The sequence below is a fragment of the Centropristis striata genome, chromosome 20, assembly GCF_030273125.1.
Source record: "Centropristis striata isolate RG_2023a ecotype Rhode Island chromosome 20, C.striata_1.0, whole genome shotgun sequence".
Taxonomy (NCBI): Eukaryota; Metazoa; Chordata; class Actinopteri; order Perciformes; family Serranidae; genus Centropristis; species Centropristis striata.
The window spans coordinates 15634350-15656642 of NC_081536.1; the positions used below are offsets into that span (position 1 = coordinate 15634350).

Here is a 22293-nt window from a genome sequence, read left to right on the forward strand (position 1 = left end):
GAAATTTTACCTCCACAATGTTAATTGGCCTGCTGCAAGCTAGATGTTTTGGGGCTGTCTGCATTAGCTGTCTGCTTGGCTAGAAAATGGTATTTAAGACTAGATGTACTCCGTTGGTAACTGAATTAAAATCGACAGTAGCAGAAGTAACTTTGGTCTTGTGGACAGAGCCATCTGGCAGGACTTTGTAGCTGTTCAAAATACATCTACATACATCTTTGGGCAAGGGGTTATTATTACAAAACCTGCATCAAAACCACAAGTGCAATAAAACAAATTTGCATTAAAGCGTTGTTATTACATTAGAGTAATAACAAAGCTGGACAATCTGCTAGCTCAAGGCTTAGATGTGTCAGTTGTTCTGGTGGTACAGTGCTTGGTAACAGCGTGTGCATGAATCACATAATATGCTCCATACAATCCATTACCAGTGCTGGTATGATAGACTTTATTGCACTGATAAGCCTTATTGCACACTGTAGGTTGTAATATTTATCTTGGTCGTGAATAAATATTCTTGCATACTTCATGTTTCTTGTAATTAAAGGTTATATAAAAAATGTCTTTATAGTGAATAGCAGCGTCCCTGAATCCAGAGGACTGGAAGAAATGAGATTTAAAAATAGGCTTTATCTTGTATTGTTCTTCAGCAGACAAAGCAACTACAGCCTTGCTATCTATTGTATTGCTGTCCATTTAGAAACAGCACTGATGGCCTAATGTACTTTTCAGCATCATCATTAAGTCTGTGTTGTCCGTCTTTCCTTTCACCACAAAATCTCCTGCAGCAAAGCAGACATTTTTCTCAGTCAAGCCTCAGACATCACTCGGTTCCTATCTAAGTAACATCCTACAATGAGTGTAATATTTACAATGATGAAGATACAGTATAGATCATTTAACATAGTGGCCTCTGTGATGGTTTGATGTATATTTGACAGTCCATTATGCACAGTGTGTATTTCATCTGTTTAGTTTTTTACGAGCACATGGGGGCCGCTCAGACTGTTCTTGCCACACTGTAATCTGGCCTACAAAACAAAACCCCATCACATTATTATGAATTTATGCAAGTTGCACTGTCAAAACTCATTTGCTGGATCAGTTGGCTTATTTGGCTTACTTTCAAAAGGAATGGCATTATTACACATGAGAGATGAAATCATTCTGACTATGTGGCACATGTGGGTCAGACTGAATTAAACAATGATGTGACACATTTGTAGGCACATTAGTTTATTTTGATTGCAGTGTGGCATCTGTTACCACACAGTTAAATGTCTGTTTTGAATTTTTAAGTTGAGGCTGATTCCAACATCCTAATTTTTGTCAAGCGATTCAGATTATGTTTAGAAATCTGAATTATTTTTTGATTGATTTGCAAATGTGTGAATTGTTTTAATCTTTTGTCAGTCTTCAACTCAAGCAGTTGATTTTACAGCCTTTATTCTCCCCTTATCGTTGTTAGGGGATGGGGGACAGGGGATTTTTAGGGGGAGATAGCCACAGTAGATGCCACATAGAAGTTTTTATCAATGGAAATCTCCATCTAGCAGGTTCATTATTCAAGCAAGAAAAGGCGAACCTACATATCTGTCAGCTACAGACTAAAAATACTTGTTTTAAAAAGACGAACCAGCCACTTCACCACAGATAACTTGAGATGAAAACCTTTTGAGAATGTTTATTATTTGCATATCAGCCTGGATCCTGCAGAGGCGTGAGGTGCACACATAAAACGAAATATTGTGCAACTTTTTGAGAGGATGTACTGTAGGCGGGCAATAATTGTGCCGAATGCAGTCAAATAAATTATTGTGTTTATGTGTGCTTTTATCAGTTATTTTGGGTTTGGCAAATATCTGCCATCCAAGCTTGATAACGGTAATATGTTTTCTCAGGCTTCAGTGAAATATGCACCAGAAGCTTTCAGCTTCTAAAAAAATATTAGCCAAAAAAACGACAGAGAAACCATGGCCTTCTTGCACTTCCTGTTGATGCCAGCTGGAGCTGATTGCCAAGTTCTTTTCCAAGCTAACAATACCCTGAATTGTGTGGCTTCATCACAACTGTCATATCATTCACAGGTGAACACACTCATCTCTGCTGCATTCACCTCATGCAGAGCTTCAGCCAACACTTCTTGCCACACCTTCGGAACAAAGAGTGAGCCTGACATTTGAAAACATAAACTGTGTGCAGGTTTTCAGAAGCATTGGATTCAGTGTGTGTCTATGGATGACAGGACTATTTTGTTGGTTGTAATCCCCTGAAACTAAATTTAAATGTGCCCAGTACTGGGGTTTACAGCATGGCTATTAATACAGGTGCATCTCAATACATTAGAATATCATGGAAAAGTCAATTTCCAGTAGTTCAATCAAATAGCCCTAACCAAGTATTGAGTGCATATAGATGGACATACTTTCAGAGTCCAACATTTCCATATTAAACATACTTTTTAAACTTGGTCTTTTGTAACATTTTTTGAGACACTTAAATGTAAGCCATAATCATTATAATAAGAATAAATTAGATACATTAAGACATGAAATGATTCATTCTATGTCTAATGTATCTATATAATGTGTTTTTTCCACTTTTTGAATTGAATTACTGACATAAATAAAGTTTCTATGATATTCTAATTTATTGAGATACACCTGTACCTGCTAGCATGCTAATATGCTAAACAAAGATGCTGAAGATGTAAACATGTTATTTGCTCAAGATCAACATGTAACCATTATGACTGTGAGCATGTTGTGAGCATACTGAATTTTGTATTTGGCTTAAAGCAACATTACGTAGACTTTGAGACATGGTTTTGCTAGTCCAAGGACTAAAAGTAAAAAAAAACAGCCTTGCTGCAAAACAATGTAAGGTCCTGCATTGGTTGCAGTGTGGCTTTAATCACCAGGCATGAAATGCAATCCAGGAAGTCTGGTTATGAGTTTGAAGGCTTACTAGATGACAAAACACTGCACAAGGAAGGAACGATTGCTTCGTAAATACACATACCCGAGATACCTGAAATATTTGATATGTAGCCCTCTTGGCCAATCTTGGCATTGTGTTGCTTTGGAATTTGAGCCTTAATCAGGATTTTTGCTGAATCACCCTGCATTCTGTTGGCCAGAGCCCTCTTCTTACACCCCTACTGAGCTGGACTGGCCTCAATTGAATGGTGCAGGGCTGAAGACCCTATGATCTCTGCCTTTATGGTCGCACTTGATCGGATCCATGCGATCTCACTGTGCTCCTTATGCGAATAGCCTGACAGACAAGCACATGTTCATGTAATTTTCTTGTGCAACCTTTTTCAGTATAAGAATATGGGTTTTCAATCTTTTATGTGCGGAGTGTTTTAAGACCTCTCTGTGGCAATGTCCCCTAAATGTATTGAAATGTCTACCATGCTCAGAGATGATATTAAAGACTGAGGATAGGGACAAAGTTGCAGCAGGAGGTTTTAAATCACTACCCTATTGTACCGAGGTAATTTTTATTCACCAATTTGCAGTCGGGAAATTATGTTTGTTTCGGGGCTATTTCAGGCAATCCGTGGAGGCAAATTAACTGATAAAGTGATGGGGAAGTTGATGGTTTCACCCAGGCTGAAATTAACCCAATTTTCAAGAATGGCAGGTTGTTAATTTTATCTCTGCATTGACAAAACTTTACTCAGGGCTCCACATAAACTCAACATGCACATACGTATGACATGCACCTTACCCAATATGAAAAGACATTAAAAAAAAAACACTTAATGTTTCTCCAGAGGAAGAGATTGGTGCGACAGTTTTTGGGATCCCTTTTCGCTGAATGAGACAGCTGCGGCTTTTTCCCTTTTGTCTCTTTGACTCTAGTTTACTTAGGCAGATGTGCATACACAGACAGATGTTTTTCATGTCAAATTATATCAAAAGTAATTTGAGGGTATTAAGCATTTGGAGTGCTAAGATGGCAGTGATATTACATCCCTCTTCATTCAGTGGTGTCTGTAATACACATTTTAATTTTGGCATTGCATGCATCACAGTGTGCCCCCATGACAGCTGGTGCTTATGTTTGCACTGTATGTGTTTATGAGTTTGTGCCTGAGTAAGAAAGTTAAACATTCTGTGAGGGTTTTCTCAGACAAATACTCTCTAGTCTTAGAATTTCACTGCATTTTAAATGTGCTTTCACAGTTTTTACTGTGGCTGGATGACCACCAGTCATTGTGAGCACACAGATAGTTGGAAAATATCTCGGGCATAGATCATCCTCCTCTTCCTCCGCTTAGTCATGTCAGACAGCAGTGATGGACTGCTGAAGCCCCACAGTCATGACTGCACAAGACTTTGATGGAGAAAGGTGTAGTCTACTGGATATTTTTTTAGCAGCAACATGTTATACTTTCACTTTATTATATGATATATGATACATATGATATATATGTGTGTATATATGTATATATACATATATATATATATATATATATATATATATATATATATATATATATACAGTACAGGCCAAAAGTTTGGACACACACCTTCTCATTCAATGCGTTTTCTTTATTTTCATGACTATTTACATTGTAGATTATCACTGAAGGCATCAAAACTATGAATGAACACATATGGAATTATGCACTTAACAAAAAAGTGTGAAATAACTGAAAACATGTCTTGTATTTTAGATTCCTCAAAGTAACCACCCTTTGCTTACTAGAATATAAGACATGTTTTCAGTTATTTCACACTTTTTTGTAAAGTACATAATTCCACATTTGTTCATTAATAGTTTTGATAAATCTACAATGTAAATAGTCATGAAAATAAAGGAAACGCATTGAATGAGAAGGTGTGTCCAAACATTTGGCCTGTACTGTATGTGTGTGTGTGTGTGTGTGTGTGTATGTATATATATATATATATATATATATATATATATATATATATATATATATATATATATATATATCCTGCATGTCACCTTCAGGTGTTGTTTAAACAGATGCCTGTAAAGATGTAAGCTTGTTAAAATGTTCCTGGACTCTTAGATTGTTCATTATCAGGAAACTGGACCATGATCTCCTATTTATCTCCTTCCAGAGTCTGGGCACCTGAATTTTAAAGGCTGATCTCGTTTGGTCTTTACACGTTTGAACATTCGCAACAGGAAGTTCATAGGATCTCCGCCAACAAGCGTGGCACACATGGAAGCCCCCCTGTGCTTTAAAAGTAATCAGTACGATGTTAAAATCACTTCTAAAATTAATAAGTAACCAGTGATGTGATGCCAGAATATGCTCTCATTTAAGTGCCAGAAAGAAACTTCTTTTTTATCATTTCCAAAGGAAGGGGAGTTAAACTAATCCATTTGGGACCTTACAAAGACTCCAGGTTTGTTTTGGGAGGAATAATTAATCTTTTGAATTTTGTAATAAAGGAAGCATGATCAGACAACTCGTTTGTCCTGCAGAATTTCTCCTGTGCTAAGTTGTGAACCCAGATAGTGGGCTGCAGGGTTTAGAAATCAGGTGCTTTGGTTATCTTGGCCGGTTATGAGAATCTCAAAATATTTTGGCAGCAGTAATGGATGTCCTAAAGACAGCTGTGGCCACAGCACATTTGTGCTTGGTCATGGCCCAATGAAATCTGTGTCCACACAACGGTGGAAATAGATCATATCAGTGTGATTTAGATGTTGAAGAGGCAGTGTAAAAATATGGAATAAAAATAGGCTGGCCCCCACAGAGACGTTCTGAAATGACCTGTACAGTTACTCTGGCCTTCACTAAAACTGTGTTGTTAATGGCCACCCAGTGTCCGCTAAGTCTGCTGAGAAATGTTGGAACTGTATCGATCATTGCACAAAGATATAGAAAAACTGAGATTTCTCTCATTGGTTTTTAATGATTAATTTCTTCCCTTCAGGATGGCCATTTCAGTACCATGATAAACTTTAAGAACCAGGCTGAAACTTTTTTCAGACAAAGGGTTCTCATCACAAATGCCAGCAGTTGATCTACAATTTCCTCCTGAACTTTTGCCTACAAAGAAAGATGATTGCGATTGGTACAAAGTTGGTAAAGTCACTGCAAACTTTTACAGCAGACGTTTGAATAGTGTATTAAAAAAGGAAAACGCTATAAAAAAGTAATTGAAGAGAAAACCATTATTCACCTGTTAAGTAGAGCTTTTATACTTAATGCGTTCTAATTTAAATTGTAGTTTATTTATGTCCTGCATTATAATTGCTGCCATTTTTTTTATTTTGAATCCCATACCACCTTCATTTAAGCTTATTATCTAGTGTTATTTAAAGAAAAAGCAATCTTATTTAGTTATGAGATCGAATTATGTCGAACAATTAAAAGGAAAGCTGTTTCACTGACTGAATCCAGCCTCCTGTACAGTTTGCTGTCTTGTGACGGATGGAATAAAATGTAATCAACCAACAAAAAGAAACTTATTTTGATGAAATATCACTGTTTAAAGCACACATGATGAATAATTCAAGTTAATAATTTAACTTGTTGATGTTATACATGTGTTTTTTCTATTATCAGTTTCTTTCTTTCTAATAATTATGAAATTTTAGGTGGATGCTTTAAATAAGCCCATCTGGGTTTTCTGCCTCCCCCTGCACTTTACATTATATGTTATCTTTGTCATTTTATGTAATTCTAACTGTGCAAATAAATAAAACATAAAACATAAAACCTAATTTAACAACTGTCAGAAATGTAAAAATCTGACAATAGTTTTTACAGCTTCCGGTTATGATAAATCTCGTCATTTCTGCGATTTTTTCTCACTGGTTGGTTGTGGGTTTCTCAAGGGTTAAGACTTAATGCTGATACCAATAAACCTTATTGCAAGAAACTTTCTTTTTTTGCAAACTAAACTTGGAGCCTTATCAGAAACAGGCCTCCACACTTATCTGCTGCCATCATCTACTGATGCCAACATTATTGATATTTGGGATAAAAGTAAGCCCTCTGTGTTGTCTCTGTGGGGTTAGTCCACTGTGAAGCCCAGATCAGAGCCTCAGACTGGAGATGACCCTGAGTGAGTCACAAGGAGGAGAGAGAGATTTTATTTATTTAGAAGTGAAATACACATGCACCATGGATTGTGGGTAGTGCTTGTTTGTTTAGGCCTGACAGACTCTGGCACCCTCCAGACTGACGAGGACAACAACTTTGTTCTGGGCTCTTCCCCTCTCAATCTCAGTCAGAGGGAGGATTGGCTGTCACAGCAAAAAAGGCTGAAGTTCAATTAACTTGAGAAAGAAAGGAGGCTCTCTTTGCCCTCCCTTGTAATATTATCAGTGGTATAATTTACGACCTGAGACTTTGAAAAAGATGTAGCTCAAAAGCCGTGTTTTAGATTAATGAAGCAGCAACAGGGGGGTCCTTTGACTTTTAAATTAAATTCTTAGAAGATCCATTTTTCAGATGGAGTTTAGCCCAAGTGAGACAGATAATTATAGGTCCTTGTGATTACAACACACAAATGCATCAAACCCTGACTGCTGCAAACAGGGAGCCACTCATTAATAGTGGCGTGAAAATGCAGAAGTGGGTATTATAATTACAAGGCAAAATCTTCCATCACACCTCCATCTGGGCTCCATCTCGAGTATCTTAGTGATCCTACAGAATGTGTGAACGTACTTTATGAAAGGATGAAATTCAAGATGTTATGGGCAGTAATTAAAAAGCCCATTAAAGTAGCACCACCCTCTTAGGTTTTACAGCTGCTAGATTGGCGAGGCATGTCAAGTGCTTTTAGTCTCAACAGTATTTTAACACCGATGTGTGCTTACGTTTACTCGCTTGAAACTGACTTTTTGGAGAGAAAACACAGTGTACTTTGAAGATTCACCAGCTCACTTAGGGCATATTGTTGATTACTTGTGTGATGGAAAAGAGAGATGACAACAGAAAACAAAGCAAAACCCGCTGAATAATTAAGAACCCATGTGTTTTTATGCTCCACAGCTGTGTTTTTGTTCACATGGTTCAGCCTGTCATGGTGCTGCTTCTTCTAATGGCTGCAAGCTTTACATATTTCTCCTCCTTTTTCATGAATGCATCTCAAACTGTGTTGAACTGCCAAATGTTTTCTCTCTTAGCCCTTGAAATCTGTAGCATCGGCCGCTATTTTATTACAAATGTAATCAGACAATTACATATATACTCGTATATTGAGGTGATGCATTTTTTCTCCCAACTGAGGCACAGAATTTAAAAGTCGCAATAAGAGTGAAATGAGATTTAAATTCACAGTAGAACTGAATATAAACACATCCTGTCTACAGTATATCTGCATGACATGAAGGATCTTTCGATAGCATCTGTAAATGTATATGTTTTATTCAAATATCCTCATGTTTGGATAGAACAATTACTCTGTCTTTGGTAACTTAATTGCTTTTAGTCTTGTTGCTGTTGATAATAATTGATTTTTTTTAAATTTTGGCACAAAAGCAAGGAAAGAGTCATGGAAAACAGTAAATTTGTTTTGACAAATATAATGTTAACAACAAAAATACATAATAACCAAAGTCATTATCAAGAAAACCATGGGAAATGGCTTGATATCAGCTCTTAAATTTAACTCTTATGATATATTTTTGTTGTCATTATATTTGTCCAAACAAATGTACCTTTTGTTGTACCTGGCATTGAAATGAACAAGAAATTTAAGAAATCCTGTATCCATGGATGGATTACTGACTGGGCATAGTGAGCACAGTGTTAGTGCCCCCCCTGGCCTCCATCTACAAAATGTCATTCAAAGAGACACACACCAATCATAATGACTATAAAAAAGGGGTAAAAGAAACACAAAGAGAGACACAAAATGACCACAAAGAGACACAAAAATGCTCCAAAAAATGGGGAAAACAACCACAAAGAAATACAAAATGACTACAAAGATATTTCTCTATTTGTGTTCGTTGCTCATCTGTAATTTTCTGTCATCTTCAACTTTTAATGAAATTGCAAATGCAATGGAAAGATTTCAGGCAGAGTTGAACAGTTTAGTCTCTACATGTCTTTTACTTTATGAATGTTGTTGATGACTTGTGGATAAACAGTGCTTGACAAATTTATTAGGCCCCTTGTCATAAATAGAGAAAACATAAATATTTTAGAAATCTTTCAAATGCTTAAATTAAAAATAACAAAAACAACTATAATGTTATTGTTATTTGGCAAATAACAAACTGAATTCACCTTTTTATACCCAGATTTGAGCCGGCTCACTGGGCTTTAATGGAACTCAGAAATGAATCCAGCAGAACATTTAACCACTTAAACTCATTTTTCTGTTCTGGAATGCAAGTAAATTACTATACTTCTTAATCAAGAAATAATATGAGCCTTACTATTTTTTACATTTTTTTTGTAAAACTGAAAATTTGAAAATTCATAGATAACAATAATAATTATTACATTTTAGCATTGAAAATATCATTTGGTTTAAGAGCTTCTACATACTGGTGTATTAACCATTACAGAAACATAATAAAATTATTTTGAATGCTGCTAATTTAGGCCAGTTGTGGCATTAACTGGAGGATTGTCCCTATGGGCTTCTGTGGCAAAGTTTAATCAGTCACTGATTAAAAGCTGTGGAATATTAACCAGAAAGTTTCTTTGCCCTCAAGGGTTACAACTATCAATTTAAGGTTTTCCTACAAAAGATGTGTAATAGTTGACTGAGATCCGTGGCTTTATTTAAAAATTCTGCTGGGAGCTTTGAGTAGTAACAAAGCTCATGTTAGTTTTTCCCTCCTGATAGAGTATGCAAGATAAAAAGACTATTATAAAACCATTCATTCAAATAAGCTTCATAGGGGTGTCATTCAACAGCTGTGCCTCTTTATAAAAAAAATCTTTTAATTGTTTGAAGTAATATGACCATCATCCACTACATGCTTTTCATTAAAACATGTTGGCAATGAATAACACTGGTCTTTTTAAAAGCCAATTATATGTCATTTATTTTACACCAGCAAGCGGATTTAACATCAACTAATGTTAGAATAACACAGTGATGATGAATGTCCTTCAACATTAGAGGCCTTTATTGAATTGAGACTGCTCTGCCTTCACAGGTACTGTTTTGGTGGAAAACATGCAGATAAATGGCCGTACCCAAGACCCACACAGAACCATCTCACTGGCATTGCTGGACAACTATGACTACTGGGTGATACTGGATCCAACACGACAGAGGCTCTACCTCAACAGCACCGGGCGCATTCTGGACAGAGATGTGAGTACAGAATAGAATAGAATAGAATGCCTTTATTGTCATTATACACATGTACAATGAGATTTGAGAGCTGACTCCAAAAAGCAGTGCGACAATAAATAAAATACATAAAAATATACAATATAAATATAAACATACACATACTTAGGCAAGTAAATCTAAATAATAATAATAATAATAATAATAATATATATATATATATATATATATATATATATATATATATATATATATAATGTAAAACATAGGCAAGAAATGGAGGTAAGGTGCACAGTCTTCAATTCAATTTGCCAGAAGCAGATATGATGCTATTAAGTGTTCAGCACTAAGGACAGAGATATGAAATAAGAAATTGGAGGAAATAAAGTCACACTTTTGTATATTTTTATTATTAAATGCATCACTTCTCTTGTATGAGCTCCTTTTGCAGATTAGAGATCATTCTGCGCTATCATGGACACGATCAAGTGACACACTGTATCTGTTTAAATTTTAATCAGACAGTTTCTTCACATTCATTTTTTTCCAGGGACATTTAAATTTACCAATTAGCATCATGCACATTATCATATTTCCTGAGGTCACTGGCGAGCCGTCTAAATAATGATCAAGTAATAGAGCATATTCAAATGTTTTAATCTGCTAGTGAGATGCTATGGTTTTGTGTTCTTTAATAACATTTTAAAAAGGGGCTCTGAATATTTTCACACTTCTTGGTCTCAGCTGTATCACAGGAGCACATCATTAGTCATCAGTTTTCTTTGAACATTTGATTTGTGCCTATAAATAGACTTCAAAATAATATAATTTTGAATTGATGCTGCTTCAATTGCGGTTAAGTTATTTTGGCTCATGATGTTAAAATTGAGTGCAATTAATAGCAGAACTGTATAATGCCCGTATGCTAGAATTTAAAGCATAAGTAAACTATAATTACTTTTGTCTTTATTATGCAATCTAACAGAATAGGTTCGAGAGCAAATCTATCTATGTTGTCATCAAAAAATGTTTTATTGTATGCAAAACAAATTTGTGATTAATGTAATACTTCAGATCAAAAACTTTTATTTGTAAATCCAAAAGTTTTGCTTGTTGTTGTTGAATCTCGTGGGCGGGACCTACGCTGAAAGATGTAAGACACGTCTGTATTGGCCAGTCTCGATCGAAATGACAGCTTGGCAGCATTCGCTGTGAGTAAACAAGAGTTTTGAAATCCACTGAGAACAGAGCAAGAGCAGAGAAGACAGCAAATCAATGCATGTGTTTAACCATCTGTTATGTATTGTAATGGGTTTAAAAATACATTATCTGTCCATGTGGAGTTTGCATGTTCTCCCTGTGTCAGTGTGGGTTATCTCCGGGGCCACTGGCTTTGTCCGACAGTCCAAAAACATGCACTTAGGTTTAATTGGTGACTCTAAATTGCCCATAGGAGTGAATGAGAGCATCAATGGTTGTCTCTCCCTATGTGTCAGCTCTGTGACCATAGACTGAATAAATAATGGATGTAGTCACCATGACATCACCCATTGGTTTGTGGACTGCCTGTTTGAAGGATTGAGTTTCAGTGTTATGCCATCTTGCTTTACGTCCGTCGCCATCATTGTTTTTTTTTTTACTAAGAGAGACCATATTTGGACTGGGGAGGCGCAAGGACGGTTGTGTCTAAAAATAAACTCCTAACGCTAAAACAAAATGTACGTTACTTACTGGAAAAATTTGACAGCCGACTCCTTGGAGCGTCTTTTCGTACAAGCTAACATTTTCAAAGGTAGCCACGCCCCAAATCATAAGCTTCTTTATCATCTATTTTCTTCTAAATGGGACCATTATTTACACAATTAACATAATATTGTATTGAAGAAGACTTGAAACTACCATTTGAGACCATAATGTTGCCAAGATCATTTTTTCTGAATTAATAAATCAAGTGAGAAGTAGTGTCATTTTGTATTGTGATAGATAGGATCGGAGTTCTTTTTCAACTTGAATTGGTGCCCCCAATGATTTTTTGAAATAATGCAGGCTTAAGTAACTTTGGGTTCGCTTCACTGCTCAGACCGTGAGGTCGCCCCCTGCGTGTCAGCATTCAGGGGTTACCCTGCCTCTCGCCCAATGTCAGCTGGGATCGGGTCCAGCCCCCCGCCATCCGAGTTCAGATAAGAGGTTAAGGATAATGGATGGATTACTTTGTCAGCCTGTAGCTGCTAGCTTAGCTCATTTAGTCACACACTCCTCATAGGTTCATTACAAGGCTGCCTGCATGACATTGTATATGTAGCTACAAATTAACAGTATTGTAAAGGCTGTCACTACTGAGACTGACCAATAGAGATGTGTCTTTTAACTCACTGCAGATAGTTTTGCTTTCAAATACATTTTTTGATTGCAGTATGGGAGCTTTTGCTCTCCAAACTATTCTGTTTAATTGCATAATAAAGACACAAAAGTAGCTCCACATGCAAGTTTTCTGAATCCAGGATTATGGTGTTTACATGCGCCACACATAACCAGGTTACTCCTTTTGTTCTGCACTGTCACTTTGCTCCTTTCTTTGTAGTTCTTTGTCATCTTTCATGCTTACTAACAGTGAACAGATAAGAAAGGTGATCAATCAAACCTGTCGTGCGAGATAGTCTAAATTAGCATTTTACAAATTTGACTGATAATAGCAGTCATGTCAAAATGATGAATACAACGAGGCAATTAACCTTGATTCTTACCAGAGTCTGGTCTTACAGTCGCAGATTAATCTCTGCCCCCATTGCTCTTTCTTTTTAATAAACACATTTTAATTCATGATGTTTTTACTGTTGTTTAGCAACAAAAGGAAAATATACTAGATGTAATGCTGGTAATTGGTCTAGGTCTCGCATGATAATTCACCCCTAGTGCTAATGTCAAGTAAGTGAATGAATAAATGCAGACGGCAGGTCTAGGTCTGTATGTAATATGTTCACTTCTCCAGGGCATCCAGTCAACCTGCAGTGAATACAGATCAGATTAAGTGGTACAGTGTAGGATGTGAGGTGTGAGGGTTCACTGGGTGTAAAGTGTACTGACTGCTGTGAGAAAGAAGCTGTTTCTGAAGTGAGTGTTTAGGTTATATGGACTGCACATAAAGCTGCAAATGGGATATCTTTGAAATATGGCCATTTTACAGGAGAAATGACAGTGGAGCAGCTCATGGGAGTCAAAGTTTCTAAGTGAGAAGGAGAGAGAGGGGGAGGGAGTGCATTACATCATTACTGTTTCTAAATTCAGATGATGTCTGACAAGTAGTGGTGGCAACAAGACAAAGCTCTGCTGTCCAATATACATTCTCTACAGAGCGCGGCACAGGGCTCGCTGCTTCTCAGTGAACGGACATTTTAATATTTTATTACATGTAATATTCAGAAAGCAAAAAACAGGCCGCACAGTCCAGATGAAAATAAACAAACAGTAGCTGTGATTTGTTTATACTAGCACTAAGCAGGCAATATAATTCACAAGATAGCAATTTTGGTTGATTATTGCTTTCATCCAGACTGAAGCGGATTCAGTCAGGATGAATTCAGTGTTTAATAAAAAAAAAACATGTTGATTTAATGTGTTCAGCGCTGGTGGAAGCTGGTAAGCAGATATCTTTTGCCAAAACCTTTTCTTATTGCTTTGAGGATCATTTCTGTGTATTGTTTTGTTGCTGTGCTGGTTAGGTAACAGGTAGTATTTATAACCAGTGAAGGCCAGAGCTGCTCTCTTTTTATAATCTCTGAAAATCTACACTTATTGTTCTTCAGAAAAAGGAACATGCCATTAACTGTAATCATTATAATGAAAGTGGTTATATATGTTCTGTCTTTCATTTCTCTCTCTCAGCCCCCAAACTACATCACCACCATCGTGGTCCAGATCCAGTGCACCAACGAGCTGATTGGAACTGTCATCTTGCACGAGGTGCGGATCGTGGTGAGGGACAGGAATGACAACACCCCTCGCTTTCAGCAGCCGCGCTACTATGTCGCAGTAAACGAGGTGAGGGAGCAACTCCTCTTGTTGTTGTTTTGTAGCTGGATCTGTAACTCAAAGGACTGTCTGCAGAATATTAATGATGATTGGACACGTTTCTGTTTATTTTGAAAAATGAGACCATCTCAGTGAAAATTGGCACAGCCTATGTTGTAGTTTCAGCCCATTCATCTCAGTGTCCCTGGGTCGGGTGTAAGAGGGAGGTCATAGTTGCATGTCTGCCACAGTTTTTTTGTTTTTTTTTGGTCATTCTTGTAGATTTGGAAAGTCGAAAATATTCATATCAAATACATAATTATTGACTGTCAAAATGGTCCTGAAGAGTCAAAATTAAGTTGTTGACGAATGTGACCGCCTTCAGCTATTAGTCAGGTTCTCGTTACCAAAACATAATAATTCTGTATTCTTTTCATAGTTTGAAAAATAACAATTTAAAGCACAATATGTATTTTTTTTAATATCTTTCTGAGGAGTTGTTGTCTGCACCTCCACTGTGGTCATTGCAGTCAACTTCTCCCGATTAGGATTCTGTCAGTGTTTTTATGGGGGAGTCATTTTTTGAAACTTTATATCTTTAACTTTACACTTCTGTACAATGTGGCTGTTCAAAGCAAGTGCTACTTTTCTGTAAGATACTTTTCTCCAAGTTTGTATATTTGGCACATTATTGTAATTTATTCATGCAAACTTACAGGTCAGAAGAGCATTGAGGAATTTTGTCGCAGCCTGCTCTGCATTCATTTTTACGCCTCTGGTGAGCACCAGACGGGACAACCTTTGCCTCCAAAACAAATCTGCGTCACCTGCAACTACTCAAAGCAATTCATCAAATCTTCTGACTTTGCAGTCGTGTGCTTTTAGATTAGGAGCTGATTCCCAGCTGAGTCCTCAACAACCACCACTTCCACTCCATTGTTCATGCTTTATGTACATTGCGTGTTGGAAATTGCTGTCACAGTGTGTTATCATAGCCATATGCAGCTGGCCCAGCAGTATAGTGAGTCATTCTACATTGCTGTCAACTTCTCCCCTGAACAAGCTCTCCTGCCCACTGCCTGGTCCTGTGGACTTTGCTCAAGGCTCTGGGGAACAGCACTGGTTCTCATACTTACTTTCTGTTATTCTGTCAGCAGTGTGTGTAAGCCTTCGGACTGCTGCTGACTACAACATTTCCCCTTTTTGATATTTTTTTTCTCTTTATATACTAATGGAGGTGGAGTGGCAACGGTAATAGCTATATGCATGGGCTCTCTGCTGTAAGTAGATGTTGTACTCACAGGGGGCTGTTTCAGCTGTTGAATTTATTTTCTCCCCACTCATATTTTCTCCAGCTCACACCAGTTGGAACGACCATTTTCACTGGCTTCTCAGGAAATAATGGAGCGACGGACATTGACGATGGGCCCAATGGACATATTGAATACAGCATCCTTTACAACCCCAATGACCCGGTATATGGACAAGTCACGCCATGATAAACACCCTCTACACCATTGTAAATTTCTTCACCAATCAGGACTTATTGCTCACATCCACCCTTCTTTCTGTCTTATCATATCGACTCTCTCTCTCTTTTAGGAATCGAACGGAACAGTGAGCGTCGCAAACACCCTTTCAGGACACATTATTCTGGCAGAGAGGCTAAACTATGAAGAGAGAACCCGCTACCTGGTTTTGGTCCAAGCCAATGTAAGTGTCTCCTTATCAAAAAGTCCTGATTTATACCTTTTGTTTAAGGTTGTTTACCTCAGCATTGACCTTGAGGGTATAGAACTCTTAATGCCACTAAACTGATATCTCAGGATGTGCTTTGTATTCAGCAGCTGTATTCACAAATTGTCATTTGGAGCGTGGAATTGAAGCACTCAAGGACCTGTTTTTCTTCAGCCTAAGAGAGTAACAGCGTTTTCACTGTGTTTTAGATCTTTCAGTTATTTTAGGGGGCGGCTGTTTTGAACTTTGAAGTCAATAGTTTGCTGCTTCAATGAGTTCAAGTCCTTGCACTGCATAATTTCTATCATGAGTGCAGTTTTAAAGCAAGTCTGGTGTATGTTCTTTTTTATTTCAAAGTTGTGGTCATCAATTAGAAAACCATCCTTGTCATTTTCAGCTTTACAAATTTCACATTGTTTTCATGTTCCCTTTTCACATATTAACTAGATGGAATGAAAAAGAGTCTTCAGTTTGCAGTCAGTGTAAGGACCTCACACTAACAAACTGTTTAAGTCACATTAAGCCAATACTAATTCAGAGCTTGCTCATGGTAGCAATATTAAACAGAGGGGGTGGAACCCTCCAGGATTTTATTACTATTTATTTTATTTTTTTTATTTAAAAGTGATTGAAGCTGTCTTTCAGATGATCTGAGATAACTGTCTGTAGTCTGTGTACACCAGAGCAGCTTCGCATAGCAGAATTAATTATGGATGCATAATTATGGATTTTACTGGAGGGAGGGACTTTTCTTTCACACTCTCACGGGGCAACATGGCTGGGAAAATATTGTAAAACAAGAAAACTCAAGGATTCAGTTGTGAGTTATAATGAAGGCACTTTTTGCTCTTTTTCTTGTCCTTACCCTAGGCCATTAGGCAGTAAATGTCTGTTGACCAAGAACTTCTGCAAAGCCACCGGCGAAGAGTTTGACTACAATTAGAGAAACACCCGGGCCGGGATATAAAAGTTCACAAAATCCTGCAGGCAGTGCTGGATGTTTCACAGCCTTATTGTTTAAAAAGCTGAGGGTCTCAGTATACAGAACATTTTCATATAAAAAAACAAAGAACACTTATTATAATTCACTTCATTATAATTACTTCCTAATCACTGATTATAAAATCACTTAACCTAAGAAGCAGTGGTCAAATTTTACACTTTGTGTTAATTTCATTAGTGAAAACTATAATGAAATTGACCTTATTTTTCCATGACTATAATGAGATGATGCCAAGGCGGCAATGTCGTCATTGTAACACTAATTGTGATGATATGAACATGCACTATCACTGACAAAAAAGGTTATTCTTTACATTACCAAAATCTGTCTTTATTTTTCATAATTTTTCCCTTTCTTTTTCTCTCTGTCACTATTTGACACACACTAACACACCGCACTGTGCACTGTCTCTATCTTTCTCTCAATTATGACAATTGTGCTGCTACAATTCATAAAGTTCATGGTTCATGAGTGGTTAATCAATGCATATTTTTGGATCTTGGAATAAAGTTGACTAAAATGATAATGATTAGTTTAAGCTTTACTGTTTTGACTCAAATAATCAACAACATCCGAAACTAAAAAGGATATTTGACACATAGACTAATTTTAAAAATAGCTGACAAACGTAAGAGAGAAAACATTTGACTGAAAGTAATGACTAAAAAATTATATTTTTCATTTTAAGTTGTTGTCAACTAAAACTATGAAAGCTAAAAATTACTGAATGTGGCTAAAACAAATAGGCTTTTTCGTTTAAAAGACTAAAACAAATCTAAAATAGCTGCAGAAAAAAAATAATGCTGTACTCTATATTGTGAAATGGAATTACTGCAGAATAGATAATCACTTAACTGTTAACCCATCTCCTATTCTCTCCATTTCCTGCATGAGGGAGCAAAAGACTCAGCCCTTTATCCTGACAATAGGTCCTCATGGGAGATTTCATTTTGTCCTGCAAGAGGACGTCAGAGTAGAGAAAGAAAGAAGTCGTGGTATTTACCAGAACTCTGTGCTGCTTGTGTCAAGAGTTCAATTACAATAACAGCGCAAAATCTTTGAAGTGCTGTTCTGTTCACCTCTCGGAGTATCACTCTGGGAAACCAACAATACCACAAGGGGGAATCTTAAGCGATAGCTGTTGAAAAGATATGTGTTATTGCCAAGAATCATTTCATCAAGACTAAAAGGGTAAGTAGAATGAAACAAGGAGACGCGTTGTTCCCTCTGGTGTGAAGTGGTCTGATGTGCGGCCATATTGTTTGCATCATCACATCTTTTCTATTCAAATTCATGGTCAATTGGGAGCTTTTCAATTCAGTACTAGCTGACAGGTTCTCTGCTAAAGTCATGACTGTATTTTGTAGAAAATAAAATTAAATCAGGCAGCTGAATTAATCTTACATGATCTTTTTAAAGGGCTATATGATGGTGTAGTGGTTAGCACTCTTTCCTCATTGTCGGTTTGACTCTGGCTCTTCTGTGTGGAGTTTGCATGTTCTCCCCGTGTCAGCGTGGGTTTTCACTGAGTACTCCGGCTTCCTCCCACAGTACAAAATCATGCACTTAGGTTTAATTGGTGACTCTAAATTGCCTGTAGGTGTGAATGAGAGCATGATTGAGATAGTCTGGCGACCAATGTCAGCTGGGATCGGCGGATAAGGATAAGGAGTGCGGATAAGGGGTTAAGGATAATAAATGAATGATCCTTTTAAAATATGAAATTGTAGTAAACAAACCGTTTGTGGTTATCGGAATGCTCCGACAACCTATATTGTGTATTTTTCTATGTTTAAAATGTGTTTCCTTATTTCATCAAGGTTACAAATGTGTTTTCTAGCAGTAATAATGTTCTTTTGTCAAAACAATGTGTTCACAATATGTTTGTTTTTCTTCAGGAATTACATAAACAATGTTTGACCTAAAGCTAAGAAACTGTTTCCCGGAGCCCTTTATTGCACTCAAACAAATGAAGAACAAACACAGCATTTATGCATAACTGTGAGCCTCACTCGCCCACCCCTGTAATATATGCTGAGGAACAACTCTGGAGATCTGTCATGGTTTTAACATGTTATATTGATTTTTGTCTTGAGCAGTGAGTAGCACCAATTCACACAGCAACAAATGGTCACGGAGTTTAAAGGTTGAATTTGAGATAATTTATTTCTCTTCCAGGACCGGGCTCCGTACCCCCCCAACAGACTAACGGCTACCACGACTCTGACTGTGGACGTTCTGGACGGAGACGACCTTGGTCCCATGTTCCTGCCTTGCATTTTGGTGAACAATACCCGCGACTGCAACCCCCTCACCTACCGTGTTGCTATCCCTGAATTCACTGAACCGGTAAGAACCAGGCAGACAGGCGTGTGAACATACTGTTCCACAAGGTCATTTTACCAGCATTCCTCCTGTTAATAGTATGTGCATATTTGTATTTTCCTGCACACAGGTCATGTTTTATGTCACCCTGTATGTGCACGTCCAATGTGCCTCATAAATCACATTTGTAATACATTTGTGCAACATATGTGCTGTCATCCTAAATATGAAACTATGACACAACTGCTAAATAGACTAATTGTCCTTCTACACCTTGTTTTTGCCTGTGCACCTGGAGGCAGAGCAAGCTTTGCTGTTGTGTCTCAGCATGGTAATTCCAGGGGCATTTTCTGGTCTGTTGGACCAGCAATTAGAGCTGAAGGCTGAGTTGACCTGGGATGACAGCCAAACACCACTAGAATTCATAGGAGCAAGAAAAATAGAGAGGGAGATGGTGTGGCAGCTGAGATAAAGAGTCTGAGGAGGTGAACCGATAGAAATTATATCTATATCTATAAACAGTTTATCTGTGTCTTCGGAAATCTATATCCTCAGTGTATTTCCACAGATGAAAAGTTCTCAAATGAACTGAATAGGACTGTGCTGAATCGCTGCACTGGACTACCCTAGACTTAAAGGGATAATATGCATAAAACAAAACAACAAAAAGATGAAAATAAAAATAATCACATACCATTCATTACTGAAAAAAGAGATGTGTGGTGTCTTCTGAGACTCTGACCTCTGCCTTTATTTTCTCTTTTCTTATTATTTTTCTGTGTGTGGGATGTTTATAAGAATCAGCAAAAAGCCCTTGGGCCCCACGTTGGGTTTGTCACCCCAGCCAATAACAGGGTGTGCAGCCCCTTCTCATTCCCAGGTCGCCGACTATCGCCACTTTGTCACACCCCTCGGTGTCTGATACCGACACTGCACACAAGCCACTGTGTACAATACAAAGTGGTGTTATTTGAGAACAAACGGGTTGTTACATCGATGTGTGCTTTTGTGTTTCCCATGTTCCTCAACTGTGTGTGTGGAGTGCTGCTTCTTGCAGGGCTGTGCGGAGGTGTGGTTGTGTTAATTTTTGCTTTGGAACGTAACTGTTGTGAAACAATGAGAAAATAACATTTCATTCCTCTGATTCACTGCTTTGTTCTCACTAAGGCAGCTCCATTCCAATTCTCATAAAAGTTAAGTTTATTGTCTATCTTGGAAACAGAAAGTGAGAAAAAAAAATCACAACTGGTCTGTTTACTTCTGGGGGTTTCAACTGAATAGCACGCTCTTCATCAGCAGTCTAGACTGGATTGAACTGTATTGAACTGAATTGAATTGGACTGGAGTAGGCTAGGTTAGATTTGATTGGATTTACTGGGCTGGACTGGATTGGTGTTGGCATTGCGGTGTCTTCAAAGTAAGAAGATTTGAATCTCAGCCCAACTTCTTTCTGTGAGGAGTTTGCATGTTTCCATGTCATCACATGGGTCCTCATCTAGTTCCTCCCACAGTACAAAAGGTGTAAATTAGAACCTAAAAATCCCCCAAAGGTGTGAACATTGTTGCCTATTTTTAAGTTTTTGATCAACTAAAAGTGTTTTATTTTGTAGATCTGCCAGTATATTAATATGATCTATGCAGTACATGTTATTCATGTGGAAGAATTGATGTTATGTTATTTCTAGAATTGCTTTACAAAACAGTGCAAGTTATTTTTTTAGTTTTTGTTAAGTGTAGCTTGGCAAACTCATTTATAGTGTTATTAGCAACCGACTGAAGCATGATAAAAGGAGTCACAAATCTGAGAATTCTGCTCCAAAAACTGTGTTAGGCATGGGTTAAGTATGCTTGGCTGACATGTTTTAAACATGGAAGTTGAATTAAATTAAATTTAACTGACAGGGATAGATATTACACATCATAGAAGCCTGCAGTACGGACACAACAGGAGCTTTGTAGATTAGTTGGAGAAAAATCAAAGATTGTAGATTGACAGGGAAATACGGCGTGATCAAAAAATATATACAGTCTCTACATGTATGTGCATATATGTGAGTGGCTGTGTTTAAGGGGTAGCTGTCACAGTGAGTCCCAGTTGTTTGTCCAGACTTTCTATTCAGAATTTGCCCATGTAATGTATAATTTATGATAAAAGGTTTGCAGACTGCTAAGTATGCAAGACCTGGGAGCACCGGCTGCACAAACCAAAGCTTTTTCATTAGTGTGAGAAAACGTTGGCCTTTCTCCCTGTCCTTTTCCCCTCCAGAAAAGAGCAAGGTTTCATCCTCACAAAGCTTCATACCAGGAGACTCTGATGTTTCAGTGATGTTACACGTCCCCTTACATTACGTGAGGTCTCCTTCATACATACATACAAGTTTTTTTGTCAGTGTCTGTTGTCAGTGTCTGTTTCATAAAATTCACCTCCCATTTTCCTTTTTAACTTTGTGTAAACAGTTTAATTCATAACTGTTTTGTTAGGATTTGTCAACATTAGCTTTGTAATTTTCAGTCAGTTTTTTGCTGTTCTCTGATTTTTCTCCATTCTGCAGCGTAACCATTATGCTAACATATCTGTCCACTGGGAGATTTGTCTTCTTGTAATTGATGAGTGTATTGTAATTAATCACAATGGCTAGACAGGCATTATTAAGTTGATCTGTATTTATTTTTTGCCCTGGGGGGATATAATATGGGCTCTGGAGTCCCCTGGATAATGACTGCTGGAGGAGGGTATTATAGCTAATCATCATTGTGCAGAGCTAGGGGGATTTGATTTAGCGCACCTCCAGACATTGTAAAAGCGAGAGGGCTGGTTAGGGAGGGGTGTAAGGATTACTCCAGAGCTGAGGGATATAAATATACCCCCTCAGGGAAGGATTCTTCCTGCCAGAGAGCTGTTAGCCATGTGCCAGTCTACGCTAAGGAAGTTTAGCACAGGCCTCTTAGCATACT

General features: G+C 37.6%; 1 protein-coding gene across 1 annotated transcript in view; it reads left to right on the top strand.

Annotated features, from left to right (window-relative positions):
• The window catches only part of pcdh15a (protocadherin-related 15a), a 264071-nt gene that overhangs the window by 119436 nt on the left and 122342 nt on the right, over positions 1-22293 (top strand). The window contains exons 6-10 of the mRNA XM_059358970.1: positions 10126-10286; positions 14148-14303; positions 15629-15748; positions 15876-15986; positions 19192-19362. Coding sequence (XP_059214953.1) covers positions 10126-10286; positions 14148-14303; positions 15629-15748; positions 15876-15986; positions 19192-19362 — 719 coding nt within the window. The remainder of the gene's footprint in view (positions 1-10125; positions 10287-14147; positions 14304-15628; positions 15749-15875; positions 15987-19191; positions 19363-22293) is intronic.